The 15436-nt window shown below is 36.5% G+C and overlaps 1 protein-coding gene across 8 annotated transcripts; it reads left to right on the top strand.

Moving 5' to 3' along the window:
* The first annotated feature begins 208 nt into the window (after window positions 1-208).
* On the top strand, window positions 209-8536 carry LOC117722555 (olfactory receptor 6B9). 8 transcript variants are annotated; one of them, XM_076940156.1, is made up of 5 exons: window positions 209-435; window positions 608-672; window positions 2361-2419; window positions 3023-3125; window positions 7123-8536. In XM_076940156.1, the coding sequence occupies exon 5, from the start codon at window positions 7326-7328 to the stop codon at window positions 8274-8276; it is 951 nt and encodes a 316-aa protein (XP_076796271.1). In that variant the 5' UTR covers window positions 209-435; window positions 608-672; window positions 2361-2419; window positions 3023-3125; window positions 7123-7325; the 3' UTR covers window positions 8277-8536. The 8 variants fall into 8 exon arrangements, with proteins under 8 accessions (XP_076796271.1, XP_076796275.1, XP_034377673.1 ...); XM_076940160.1 differs by having other exon boundaries at window positions 6889-8536; XM_034521782.2 differs by having other exon boundaries at window positions 2361-2447.
* The last annotated feature ends 6900 nt before the right edge of the window (window positions 8537-15436 follow it).

Below are 15436 nucleotides of genomic sequence, written 5' to 3'. Positions count from 1 at the left end.
ATCAAAAATGCTATAAAATTCTTTTGTGTATGCTTTGATCCCCTCATCTGCATCCTATTTGAAATAATATTAATATATTGAGGAGACATAGTAACTTTATCACAAAGAGGGAGGAAAATGAAGGAGGCTTGGGACCTATCCAGGTCTAGGTATGCTTGGATGAAAGAGTGGGAGGAGTCAACATATAAAGTTACCAAGGAGACCAGGGATTGTTGGAAGAGAAATAGGTCAAGAGCAAGAGTCAGAGAAAGAGTGCGAGAGTACTGGGAAAGGCAATGAACAGTGATGGGAAAAAAAATCACAATAGAAAAATCTCTTCTATCCTGGCCTCTAGGAGTATCAGACAAGCCCAGTAGTAGGAACATATTTTAACGTTCAGTCTTTCTCATATATGCACATTGAAGTAATGTTTCGTTTTCTTGAGCCAAAACCGGAGTAAGTTACTATTTTCTTGTGCTCTAGACTCTAGTGTTTTTTAGTGGAAAAGAATAAAAGCTGTAGAACTCTTGGGCTTCATATAACTTTCCTCAATCCAGTACAGGCTATTCCAGAGCTGCTGCTTTATTTCTTTTCCTTTTTATTACCTTTTGTTTTCAACCCCTTTCAGATGTAAAGACAAAGATTCATATGTGACAAAGTTCTTGTTCTCAAAGATACCAGCCCATCAGTCTGGTAAGTGGAAAACCAAATCAAGATCTCTAAACCAGACTCAGATGACTTGCTCCAACAGGGCAGCAAAGAAAGGAATCAATGAGATGTGCTTTGTTGAGATAGTTGGTCTAATTGCATTTCACAACTAATTTGCTTATCAGGGGTCAAACATAACCCAGGGACTTCAAGAGGTAATAGAGATGATAAGGTAAGTAAAAACAGAGAAAACTGGTATTTTTAAGGTGTTTATAAATCTAACAAACACAGGTAAGCAAAACAAAATGTTACCATTCAATGCTAGAAAGTGCAAAATATTATAAAGTCAGAGGTTGAGATGAAAATGTCTGGAGGCTGGGAAGGGAGTGGGGAAGAAAATAGATGGCCAGTGTTGGTTTGACAGAATAATATTTGAACAGAAGCTTTTCTAGAGGCCCTGATTAGAAAGAATTTCAGGCCCCAGGAAAAGTATGTGTGACTGTATTATTATAAAGAGTGACATAAGGAAGATCGTCACACTCTTCAGAGTTAGTCAAACTTGTGGTGAGTAGCTAGCAAAGAAAGAATAGTAGAATTTAGAGGAATATGGACTGAGTGCCAGAGACATACTTAGCCATTTTGGGACTATAGGAAGAAATAGATGGATTTAATGTACATGTTCGTATTCATATTTAGGCAAGGTCACTCAAACTGCAGATAGAAATGGTATTTATTATTGTCTTAAATAATCAGTAGATACTCTGCCAGCATCTGTACAGGCCCAGAACATTTCTCTGAACTCTGTTCTTTCCTCAGACTTTCACCTTAGCTTTTCTTTTTAATCTTGCCTTCCACTCTGAGTAAACAAAATCCTTCCCTGTGTAGTATTTCTCTAGGTCTCATCTCACCATTTCTCCCTTCTTCAGAAAACCTACTTCTCACGTGGAGCATATTCAGCTACATCAGGTTTTTTTTCCTGACTTAGCAGGCGAGCCACTGTTTTTCTCTGAGCCAACATTCCAATTCTAACAAATACTTTTCAGAGTTATGAAGTAGATGGTCATAGCTAGCCCTTGGCTGGAGCAGAGGTCTTTGTTCTGTGGAAGGGAGATCATGCAAACTCAGATGATGTTTAAAGAAGAAAATTATAAACATTAGTTAGGAGTTCTTAAATGTTTTGTAAACTTGAAAGTTTCTTTTCTTTTTTTGAAGAATAATATGAATATGTTTATTTTTATGTTTTTAAGTGGCAGAATTTAAGCCATGTCCGACTACTGTATGGTATTACATCTTAGACACCGAGAACTTCAGACTGACCACAAAGCTAAGCATTAGTGTAGAGGTTCAATTTGTAGATGTAGAATTGGATAAAGGGGCTTGAAAAAAGAAAATCTCATTTTAATGACCAGAATAAAGGATCAGCCAGGTTATCAGGTCATTGGTACAAAATTATCTTAGGAGTGAGTGGGAAATATGGAGAAGGGGGGAAATTTGAAGAACTATTGTTATACAGTTAAAGAATGACAGTCTTACATTATAACTTCATCTCTGGAACTTATGTGAATTTAGTCACATTAATTACTCCATTACCTATAATGGGGAACCAATAATAGCTACTTTATTATGGCATGGTGAGAATTAAGTGATATGACATCTAGAAATGAAATGAAATGGTACATATTTTGCCATGTGATAGAAACAGTAAATTATTATTGTTGTTGTTATCACTATAGATTACATGATCTTGAAGTGACCAAAAGCTGCCATGAAGAATGAAGATTGTAAAAGCAAGGTAGAAAACTTGGTGAATATTCATCAAGGTAAAAATGTAGAAGAGTAGCCTTATGTGGTCCTTGGTCGTCTACCAGAGGGATGGACTGTGGACACAGATCTAGGTGATGCTTGAAGCTATGCAGTTCTACAGTGGTTTTAAGATGAACATACAACTCAACAATAATGGAAGCACAGGCCAACACTAGAGATTATGTGACTGAGACTCAGCCTTTTTTCCTATATGGGGTCAGTGTAACAACAGGTATCCATGAATCTATTGTTATAAGTGAGAAAATTAGTAGATTCCATAAGAAAGTGTACAATGAGCTAATTCTATGTAATCTCACATTCCATCCTTGTTCATTTCACTCCTCTCTGGTCTAATTATTTCCATTCAAAATCCAACTCTATCACCCACTTCCACTTCTTCAATATATACATTTACAGTTTTGGTTTTCTTTCTTCAGTAGTTATCTATCTTTCAAAACTCTGCAATGCTTCATGCAGTCCAAACCGTGTCTTCCAAGTGAAAGCTTTCTGAGCTCCCCAGACAAGAACAATCAATCGTTACCTTGAACTCTCACTATATTTGGTATTCTAACATGATCTATTCTTATTACAGATGGCTCTTCTTTCTCCAGGCCTTTTGCTAAGTAACTACAATGTTTCTGGTTTTCAACTGCTTCCAATTACAGAGGTAAACACAAAGCAGGATAAAATAAAAGGTGGGTTCAATGATTGGAAAACATCTTGTTTCATTTACTTTCATGCTGTCATTGCATTCGTTATGTCTCTGCTTTATTTGCTGAGTGATATAGTTATAGGCATGTACAGCTATACTTGTTACAAATTGACAACTTAAGATAGAAAAGACTTGGACATTTCTGGAAAGGTAGTAATCATAGAAAGAAAGCAGTAGAAGAAAAGGAAGCCAAGTGGGGTTAATTGATATCCTCTATCCTAATGCAGACACAGAAATGTGGTCAGTAAAGAACAGGATGATTACTTTTAGGAAGGCACAATTGATCAACTTTCAAGTGTGCAGGAAAGGATTTTTTTTGAAGTCTTATACATGCTAGGTAAATGCACAATGAGCCACATACCTAAGTCTATGAATAAACTATCTCAACTGCTCAAAATCTCCCTAAAGTAGTTCAGTAAACAAATAAAATGAGCAAATGTGTACCACCCATTAGAAGGAACACAGTGATCTGCTCATGGCCAAGTCTCTTTCACTTTATGGCTATGAATTCAATTTCTCCTCTATTCACTCTGCTCCCTCTCACCAAACTAGGTTTCTTTGAATCCTTCATTCTGTGGATCTCTCTAAGGTCTTTAAAATGACATCTCCTGTCTATAAATAACTTCCATAGAGATGCCACGTACCAATATTTTCCTTTCTTCATGAATGTTTAATGAGACCCGTCCTTACCATTATGTTTAAAATATCAATGTATTGCCACCGGCTGCACTCCTGTTTTTCCATTTTTTTGTCATATTTATCCTAAGAACTTTTCCATTTCTACATTTTTATACATGGTGTATTTACTGTTTATTGCCTGTTTTCTTCCTTATGATGTAATTACTGAAGGGTAGTTTACCTGATTTCTCTACCTTGCTAACTGAGCCACTTAAATGTCCAAGAGAGTGTGTGCCCCATAGTAGGTTCTCAGTAAATATTTGTAAAACTAGTGAATTTAATATACAAAAGAGATGGGACAGCCTATTTATTTCCTGAAATATACTGTAGTTTAGCTGTAAAGCTGCATCATCTTTTTTCTTTGTTTGCTTTTCTTTTGAGAAGGCTCTCATTGTACAGCCCTGGCTGTTTGGATCTCATCATGTATAGATCAGCCTGGATTCAAACTTGCAATAATTCTGTATCAATCTCCCTATTGGTATGTGGTTCAAACGATACTAAATGATCCTAGTATTATTTATTCACTTGTATACATTTTTTGCTCATCTGGGCTCAGCTATTTAAGTTCAAATAATAAAATCCTATCAATTATATAGAATGTTGGATCCCTCCTTTAGTAAGCTACCTTGTTATAATATTTTGTTGTTTATCTCCTTTCTAGTTCTCAAACAGAGGAATATGACCCCTTTTCCATCCTTATATTTTCTTTTTTATTTTCTTTCTTTTTTTCCCTTTTTATGAGACTAGGTCTCACTATTTAGCATCAGCATACCTGGAACTGACTATGTAGATAGCTGGCTTCAAATTCAAAGAGTTCTGTCTTCCTCTGTTTCCTGAGCAATGAGATTAAAGCTGTGTACCACCCACAATATTCAGGGGAGGACAGGCCTTTAAATAAAAAGTTGACAGTTTCTCCTTACCTCTAATTATGATCTCTAACCCCTTTCCACTAGTGAGTGAACTGACTTAGACAGTTGAGGTTTATAAAGTTATAAAGCAATAAGTCATGGAATAGAGTTCACTTTTCACCTATATGTCACACTCCTGAGTGTTTCCTCATTGCTTTGGTGGACTCTAGCCACTGGGTCTGTTTTCCCTGTAGACTCCTGTCATGTGTATACAATATGTTTCAAGTACACTAAAATCAGACATGGTAAGGGCACCTAGCTGCAAACATTCCTTTACTACCTTACTTTATAATGACTCAGAGCTAAGCTATGTGCTTCTCCCTCTCGTATAAATCTTGGGTAAAAAAATTCTCCTGAGAGATGTCATTAAAATTAATTAAAGAATAATTCTTTTGGTAGAGAAAGAAGTCAAATTTGAATTCAACCTCACTATAGCCATTATCCCAATATATAATAACCAACTAATTTATGATCACTTAAAAATGATGAAAATGAGAAATAATTCATGGACATTTAGAACATTCTATGTGTCATTTCTCATTTTCTGAGTTTTGCCTTTTATTTTGAGTAAATTTCTGCTTTTTAAAAAGATTTTTATCTTTAGTCAATTTTACTTATAATTTGATGCCAGCTTCTACGTTTGTTCAAATTGTAATTGTGTCCTCAGACCATATTATCCCCTGGAGAGCTAGGGCCTTTTTTAATTCACCTCTTGAATCCTCTTTTCTCAAATAAGCTCCTCAAATGCAGTCCGTGTTCAACTTGTATCTAAAGCAGTAATATTTACAGTTAAGAACTGGAATTAATCAAGCGATACTTGTTTCAATATTGATGTTTAATCTTATGTTTTCAGAAAGCATAAATTATGTTGGTAAATTAATTTGAAATTAAATAATGTGTGGTATGGTATAAGTGCACATTTGTATAGAAATATATTCATATTTTGTATTTCTCCTTTATTGACATTTTTGATACTCATGATTATAGTTATTTATTGTCAACTATAATTCTAAAGCATGAAATGAAAACTTACAGCAGTGAATGATATTCAGGCTTAAGTTATATGTTTTTCCAATTAGCACAGCAAAGTTCCATGCCATCCGCCTCTCACAAGAAGCACTCTTGTGTTCAACATAGGCACCTTATTCTGCATCAGCCCCCTTCTCATTGTCCCTCCTGTGGCGGTTCTTATGTTCAAGTGACCATTTTTTTATGTCACAATGTCCCAGAGATATAAAAGTAATGATGCTGGCAAGTGAAAAGGTAAAATTTCCTGACACAAGAAGGAAAAAATATGCTAAGACCTGTGGTATAGTAAGAAATTTTGGGAAAGAAACTAAAAGATAAACATATCAGCTGCATGTATTAAATCCATACTTTCATTATTGTTCTAGTTTATTATAAACAATGATTATTGAATTTTACTGTGCCTAAAGTATAAATTTGAATTTGTATGTTATATAAATTATAAAATGTGTGGTGTTCATGTGTGTGTATATATATGTGTGTATATGTGTACACATGTCTACAGAAACAGAGTATATAGAGGGCTGCTAGCAATAGTTTTGAGCATTTACTATCTATCACCCACATTCATGTACTATTCTCTCTGCTAGTATACATAATGATTATTATTTTCATTAATATACACCATCCAAAAGGTGTGGAGTTTTCTTTTCTTTTCATTTAGTTTTTAAAAATGTATTCTTCTCTCATATATTACATCCCCACAGCTGTTTCCCCTCCCTACACTCCTCCAAATCTGTCACTCCAAACACACACACACACACACATACACACACACACACACACACACACACATACACACACACACACACACACACACACACACACTTCCCCTCTCCCACAGATTCACTCTTTCTTCATTTTTCTTTAGAAAAAAAGCAGGCCTTCCAGGGATATCAACCAATATGGCCTAACAAGTTACAATAAGACTAGGACAAACCCTTATATCAAAGCAAGATAAGGCAACCCAGTGGGAAGAAAAGGGTTCCAAGAGCAGGCAAAATAAAGCTACTGCTCTAAATATAGGAAGGGAAGCATTACTAGAGTCTTCAAAATATATACAGCAATCTAGAATCACCAGTTATCCTGACCAGGGGGTTTTTAATCCAGTAGTTGTACTTTTATTTTATCCAGATTTTGAATTTGCCTCATTCCTGACATTGCCTGGTAGACCATCCTAAGAACTTTCCCCAATCACATGATTTCCTGCATCATAGTTTCTTCTGAAACAGGAGAATGTACTGGCATGAAAGTGCTCACCCCAACTACCATCTGTAGATGCACTCCTGACTCAGATCCAAAGACCTAAACCTTAAATATGGCCTCATGATACTGTTTCAATGTTCTTGACTGTGTTCTTTGTTTTAGGTCTTTACTTTTCTGGACTCATCTGTGGCCTTTCTTGTTTCTCACATCCCACTCATGGTAGATGAGGAATCTAGAGTAAGATTTTTATACTAATAAAAATAATCTCTAGCCTAATGGCCCCCGGACACTCTTATGGATCTTACTCTTAGAGTTTTCTGATATTAGCATTAAATCTTTTGTCATTTGGTGATCCAACTTTGTGGATGGAAAACATCACCAGCATCAGTGAGTTCATCCTCATGGGTTTCCCTACTGCCCCCTGGCTGCAAACTCTGCTTTTCTTCATTTTTTTCGTAACTTACCTGTTTGTGCTTTTGGAAAATGTGGTCATCATTCTTACGGTGTGGGTCACTGGGTCACTGCACAAGCCTATGTACTATTTTTTAAGTACTATGTCCTTTCTGGAGGCCTGGTATATATCCGTCACTGTCCCTAAGATGCTGGCTGGATTCCTATTTCGCCCCAATACCATTTCTTTCTTGGGTTGTATGACTCAGCTTTACTTCTTCATGTCTCTTGCCTGTACTGAATGTGTACTTTTAGCTGCCATGGCCTACGATCGTTATGTAGCCATATGTTGGCCTCTTCGCTATCCAGTCATGATGACCACAGGATTTTGTGTTCAACTGACCATCAGTTCCTGGGTGAGTGGTTTCACCATCTCCATGGCAAAGGTGTACTTTATCTCACAAGTTGCCTTCTGTGGTAATAATGTCTTGAACCATTTTTTCTGTGATGTGTCACCCATCCTTAAGTTGGCCTGTATGCACTTATCTATGGCTGAGACAGTAGATTTTGCCCTTGCTATTGTCATCCTTGTATTTCCACTCTCAGCCACTGTTCTTTCATATGGCTTCATTGTCTCTACTGTCCTGCACATACCCTCAGCCACTGGGCAGCGGAAGGCCTTCTCCACCTGTGCTTCTCATCTCACAGTGGTGGTCATCTTCTACACAGCTGTCATCTTCATGTATGTCCGACCTCGAGCCATTGCTTCATTTAATTCTAACAAGCTGATCTCAGCCATCTATGCAGTCTTCACTCCCATGCTCAACCCAATCATCTACTGCCTGAGGAACAAGGAGGTCAAAGATGCCATCAGAAAAACCATGGCAGGTGGCAGAGCCCTGTCCTTGGAAAAATCTATTTCATGAAGTGACTTAGACACTCATCATTTGACTTAGCATCAAAAAGCACTTTCATTGGAAGAAATTCTGTGATTGTAAACATACTGACTTAGAAGAATTTAAGGACATAAAATCAGAGATTATAGAGAATCCTTTTTTTGTGTGTCAGGCCTTAATGAAATACTTTTTGTAAAACAAATTTAGGTAAAACATGTGTTAGCAATATAGTTATAAAGAAATTTTATTATCTATGAAATACTCTGAATAAACCATCAGTTATCACTAAACCGTTTCTATAGTTCTGTTGGTAAGGTCATTACATTTTGAATGGCTCTACTTTAGAAGTCTTTGATTTATCAGGGGTACAAAAAAGAGGTCTCTGTGAATATTTTAATAGGTATGGATCATTTTTCTTTTATGTGGGTTGAAGACTAGCTTTTATAATCAAACATGGTTCATCTTAATTAGCTTTAACATTTAGCAAAATGAGAATTTCCTTCTAACCTTTATAGAAATACAGTTAAGTATTGCATTTATTACCTTCTCACAGCAGAGGGATCTCTCTCTCTCTCTCTCTCTCTCTCTCTCTCTCTCTCTCTCACACACACACACACACACACATGCAGACACACACACACACACACACATGCAGACACACATACACACACACACACACACACACACACACACACACACACACACACACACACACACTCTCAAACACACTATTTCTGCTTTAATTCCCTCCTTTTGTTGGAGCTTCTACACATAGAATTTGGGTGAAATAGTGGAAGGCCAGACTGTAGAAAATTGGAAGTTGCTTTGCTACTCATTACAGCACATTCAGTTTAGGTAAAAACAGCAAACAAAAAAACCAACATTGGCATTGATAAAAGACTAAGCACTTTTGCTCAGGCACAACTTGTCCTGAATGTGAGGAATTTTTCAAGTTTTTCCAGAATATTCTAATTTTAATTTATTTTATTTCCAATTTGAAAAAGGTAGAAGCTTACTCCTACTAAGTATGCTTTAATTCAATAATAAGATCATAGAGGAGAAATGGGTTCTGTTTGACTCAGTAAAGATGATGAATGAGAAATTTCATGAAATGTGATCTACTCAAAGTTAAAAAATGACAGATATACTATATTCATCCAGCATGTTGGAACCACATTTTATGTATTTTAATTAGGCCCATTGCCTACTCATCTTTGGCTTGTTTCTACTTTGTTTATCTGCTGTTATAGGTCCAACCTTTTTGTTTTAAGTGTTACAATGATGAATGAGGGTTTTTGTTTTTTTTTTTTTTTTTTTTGCAATTATACAGCTGAAGAAGCTTTATTGAACATGGTAACTTCTCTCCTCTCTATACTTAAATTCTTCTGGCCTTTATTGCTTGTCACCTACCATTCATCTCTGATAATATTTTCTTTTTATATTTATTTGTCCCTAAGATGTGTGTATAGAAATTCATAATTGTTACAAATATGGAATGACTTCTTCACTACATAAAAACTTTGTGTCATTTCATTTTTAAGGGAATATAAAACTATTTATTGACCACTGTTCACCATAATTTACAATAAAGTAAATATACAGTTGGATGACATTCTGGTACTACAAAATTAATTTTCTAGCTCATTGAACCAGAATCCAAATACTGAAAAGATTGATCCTGCCTGCGGAATACCACTTCCCTTCCACTACTTGCCTGGGCCTGGAGCAGACAACTGCCTGGTCTGCTCCTGTGTAGACACTGTATTCTGAGATATCCTAGAGGAGCGACTGAACTCAGAGCGACAGACACCATAGCCCAAGACATCTTAGAGGAACAACTGAACCCAGCGCATCAGACACCATATCCCGAAACATCCTAGAGGAGCCACTGAACTCAGAGCAGTGGGCACCAATTTCCTGACACATCCTAGAGGAGCTATTGCACTCAGAGCAGTGGACAACTTATCCTGAGACATCCTAGAGGAGACACTGCACCCAGAGGAAAGCAACGGACACCTAGCTGATCTGCTACTGTGGAGACACCATATCCTGAGACATTCTAGAGAAGCCACTGTACTCGGAGCAGCTGGAGCTCAGGATTAAAAAATCACAGAGACATCTGGAACCTGAGGAGTTCAGACACAAGCAAGATAACTGGAAAGGCAGGCTTCAGTCAGAGACAGTGAGTGCAGGTAGCACTAGAGATAACAAGATGGTGGAAGGCAAGCACAAGAATGTAAGCAACAGAATCCAATGTTACATGGCATCATCAGAACCCAGTTTTCCCATCATAGCAAGCCCTGAACACTCCATCACACTAGAAAATCAGGATTCAGAATTAAAATCATTTCTCATGACGATAGAGGACTTTAAGAAAGACATAAATAACACTATCAAAGAATTTAAGGAGAACACAGGTAGACAGGTAGAAGCCCTTAAAGAGGAAACACAAAAATCTCTTAAAGAATTGCAAAAAACCACAACCAAACAGGTGAAGGAGTTAAACAAAACCATACAGAATCTAAAAATGGAAGTAGAAACAATAAAGAAATCACAAAAGGAGACTACCCTGGAGATAGAAAACCTAGGAAAAAGATCAGGAGTCATAGACACAAGTATCACCAATAGAATACAAGAGATAGAAGAATCTCATGTGCAGAAGATACCATGGAAAACATGGACACAACTGTCAAAGAAAATGCAAAATACAAAAAGCTACTAACCCAAAACATCCAGGAAATCCAGGACACAATGAAAAAGCCAAACCTAAGAATAATAGGTATAGATGAGGGTCAAGACTCCCAACTTAAAGAGCCAGTAAATATCTTCAACAAAATTATAGAGGAAAACTTTCCTAATCTAAAGAAAGAGATGTCCATAAATATACAAGAAGCCTATAGAACTCCAAATAGTCTAGACCAGAAAAGAAATACCTCCCATTACATAATAATCAAAACCTCAAATGCACAAAACAAAGAAAAAAATACTAAAAGCAGTAAGGGAAAAAGGCAAAGTAACATATAAAGGCAGACCTATAAGAATTGCACCAGATTTCTCACCAGAGACCATAAAAGCCAGAAGATCCTGGACTGATATTATACAGACCCTAAGAGAGCACAAATGCCAGCCCAGACTACTAGACCCAGCAAAACTCTCAATCACTAGTGATGGAGAAACCAAGATATTCCATGACAAACCAAATTTACAAATTTCTTACCACAAATCCAGCACTTCAAAGGATAATTGGTGAAAAACTCCAACACAAGGAGGGAAATTACAACCTAGAAAAAGCAAGAAAGTAATCTTCCAACAACCCCGAAAGAAGATAGCTACCCAAACATAATTTTAACTCCAATAACAAAAATAACAGGAAGCAATATTCATTTTTCCTTAATATCTCTTAATATCAATGGACTCAATTCTCCAATAAAAAGACATAGACTATCAGACTGGATACATAAACATGAACCAGCATTTTGCTGCATACAGGAAATGCACCTCTGTGAAAAAGACAGACACAACCTCAGAGTAAAAGGATGGAAAAACAATCTTCCAAGCAAATGGTCCCAAGAAACAAGCTGGAGTAGCGATTCTAATATCAAATAAAATAGATTTTCAACCAAAACTAATCAAAAAAGATAAAGAAGGACACTTCATATTTATCAAAGGAGAACTGTACTAAGATGAACTCTCAATTGTGAACATCTATATCCAGAATGCAAGGGCACCCACATACATAAAAGAAACTTTACTAAAGTTCAAAGTGTACATTACACCTCAAACAATAATAGTGGGAGATTTAAACACAGCACTCAGCAATGGACAGATCATGGAAACAAAAACTAAACCAAGACACAATGAATCTAACAGAAGTTATGAACCAATTGGACTTAACTGGTATCTATAGAACATTTCATCCTAAAACAAAAGAATATACCTTTTTCTCAGCACCTCATGGTACCTTCTCTAAAATAGACCATATAATTGGTCACAAAACAGGCCTCAACAGATACAAAAAAATTGAAATAATCCCTTGAACCCTATCAGATCACCATGGTCTAAGGCTGGTCTTTAATAATGACAAAAACAATGGAAAGCCCACATACACATGGAAACTGAACAGTCCTCTACTCAATGATGACTTGGTCAAAGAAGAAATAAACAAAGAAATTAAAGACTTTTTAGAATTTAATGAAAACGAGGACACATCATATCAAAATTTGTGGGACTCCATGAAAGCAGTACTAAGAGGAAAACTCCTATCTCTAAGTGCCTACAAAAAGAAACTGGAGAGAGCATACACTAACAACTTGACAGCACACCTGAGAGCTTTAGAATAAAAAGAAGCAAATACACCCAAGAGAAGTAGACGGCAGGAAATAATAGAACTCAGGGCTGAAACCAACCAAGTAGAAACAGAAAGAACTATACAAAATATTAACAAAACCAGGAGCTGGTTCTTTGAGAAAATCAACAAGCTAGATAAACCCTTAGCCAGACTAACCAAAGGGCACAGAGACAGTATCCAAATTAATAAAATCAGAACTGAAAAGAGAGACATAATAACAGAAATTGAGGAAATTAAAAAAATTATCAGATCCTACTACAAAGACCTATATTCAACAAAATTGGAAAATCTGAATGAAATGGACAATCTTCTAGACAGATACCAAGTATCAAAATTAAATCAGGAGCAGAAAAACCATCAAAACAGTCCCATAACCCCTAAAGAAATAGAAGCAGTCATTAAAAGTCTCCCCACCAAAAAAGTCTAGACCAGATGGTTTTAGTGCAGAATTCTATCAGATCTTCAAGGAAGACCTAATAACCATTTCTCTTCAAACTATTCCCACAGAATAGAAACAGAAGGAACAATACCCAATTCGTTCTATGAAGCTAAAATTAGGTCCAAACATAAACCTCACAAAGATCCAACAAAGAAAGAGAACTTCAGACCAATATCTCTTATGAATATTGATGCAAAAATACTAAATAAAATTCTCACAAACCGAATCCAACAACACATCAAAGCAATCATCCATCATGATCAAGTAGGCTTTATTCCAGGAATGCAGGGATGGTTCAATATTCGAAAATCCATCAATGTAAACCACTGAATAAATAACCTCAAAAAACCCCACATGATCATCCCAGTAGATGTTGAGAAAACATTTGACAAAACTCAACATCCCTTCATGTTAAAAGTCTTGGAAAGATCAGGAATTCAAGGCCCATACCTAAACATAGTAAAAGCAATATACAGCAAGACAGTAGTCAACATCAAACTAAATGGAGCGAAACTTGAAGCAATCCTGCCAAGATCAGGGACTAGACAAGGCTGCCCACTCTCACTCTACCTATTCAATATAGTACTGGAAGTCCTAGCTAGAGCAATTAGACAACAAAAGGAAGTCAAAGGGATATAATTAGGAAAGGAAGAAGTCAAAATTTCACTATTTGCAGATGATATGATAGTATACTTAAGTGACCCTAAAACTTCCACCAGAGAACTCCTAAACCTGATAAACAACTTCAGCAAAGTGGATGGATATAAAATCAACTCAAACAAATCAGTAGCTTTCCTCTACTCAGAAGATAACAGGCTGAGAAAGAAATTAGGGAAATGACACCCTTCACAATAGTATAAAATAAAATAATAATATAAAATACATTGGTGTGAATCTAACCAAGCAAGTAAAAGATCTGTATGACAAGAACTTCTAGTCTCTGAAGAAAGAAATAGAAGAAGATCTCAGAAGATGGAAAGGTCTCCTATGATCCTGGATTGGCAGGATTAATTCAGTAAAAATGGCCATCTTGCCAAAAGCAATCTACAGATTCAATGTAATCCCTATCAAAGTTCGAAATCACTTCTTCATAGAGATAGAAAGAACAATTTGCAAATTGATTTGGAATAAAAAAAAACAGGATAGTGAGAACTATTCTTAAAAATAAAAGAACTTCTGGGGAATCATCATCCCTGTCCTCAAACTGTACTACAGAGCAAAAGTGATTAAAACTGCATGGTATTGGTACAGAGACAGGCAGGAAGATCAATGTAATAGAATTGGAGACCCAGAAATGAACCCACACACTTATGGTCACTTGATCTTTGACAAAGGACCTAAAATCATCCAGTGGAAAAAGGACAGCATTTTCAACAAATGATGCTGGTTCAACTGGAGGACAACATGTAGAAGAATGCAAATTGATCCATTCTTATCTACTTGTACAAAGCTCAAGTCCAAGTGGATAAAGGACCTTTACTTAAAACAAGATACACTGAAACTAATAGAAGAGAAGCTGGGGAAGACCCTGGAATACCTGGTCACAGGGGAAAAGTTCCTAAACAGAACACCAGTGGCTTATGCTCTAAGATCAAGAATTGACAAATGGGACCTCATAAAATTGCAAAGCATCTGTAAGGCAAAGGACACTGTCAAATGGACAAAATGACAACCAACAGAGTGGGGAAAGATCTTTACCAGTCCTACATCTGATAGAGGGCTAATATATAATATATACAAAGAACTCAAGAAATTAGACTCCAGACAACCAAATTAAATTGTTTAGCTCTGTACCCTATTAAAAACAAAATTGTTTAGCTCTGTACCCTATTAAAATGGGGTAGAGAGCTAAACAAACAATTCTTAACTGAGGAAACTTGAATGGCTGAGAAGCACCTTAAAAAATGCTCAATGTCTTTACTCATCAGGGAAGTGCAAATCAAAACAACCCTGAGATTCCACCTCACACCAGTCAGATGGCTAAGATCAAAAAATCCAGGTGATAGTAGATGCTGGTGAGGATGTGGAGAAAGAGGAACACTCCTCCATTGTTGGTGGGATTTCAAGATGGTGCAACCATTCTGGAAATCAGTCTGTCAGTTCCTCAGAAAATTGGACATAGCATTACCTGAGAACCCAGCTATACCACTCCTGGGCATATACTCAGAAGAAGCTCTAACATATAACAAGGACCTATGCTCCACTATGTTCATAGTAGCCTTATTTGTAATAGCCAGAAGCTGGAAAGAACCCAGATGTCCTTCAACAGAGGAATGGATACAAAAATGTGGTGCATTTACACAATGGAGTATTACTCAGCTATTAAAAATAATGAATTCGAGAAATTCTTAGGTAAATGGATGGAACTAGAAAATATCAACCTGAGTAAGGAAACCCAATTAC

This window comes from Arvicanthis niloticus, chromosome 1 (genome assembly GCF_011762505.2).
Source record: "Arvicanthis niloticus isolate mArvNil1 chromosome 1, mArvNil1.pat.X, whole genome shotgun sequence".
NCBI lineage: Eukaryota > Metazoa > Chordata > Mammalia > Rodentia > Muridae > Arvicanthis > Arvicanthis niloticus.
The sequence above is the reverse complement of the archived record's forward strand: the minus strand, read 5'-3'. Positions and strand labels throughout refer to the sequence as shown.

Excerpts from the sequence above, each read along its gene's own strand:
- LOC117722555 (XM_076940156.1), top strand. The coding sequence starts at position 7,326 with ATGGAAAACATCACCAGCATCAGTGAGTTCATCCTCATGGGTTTCCCT.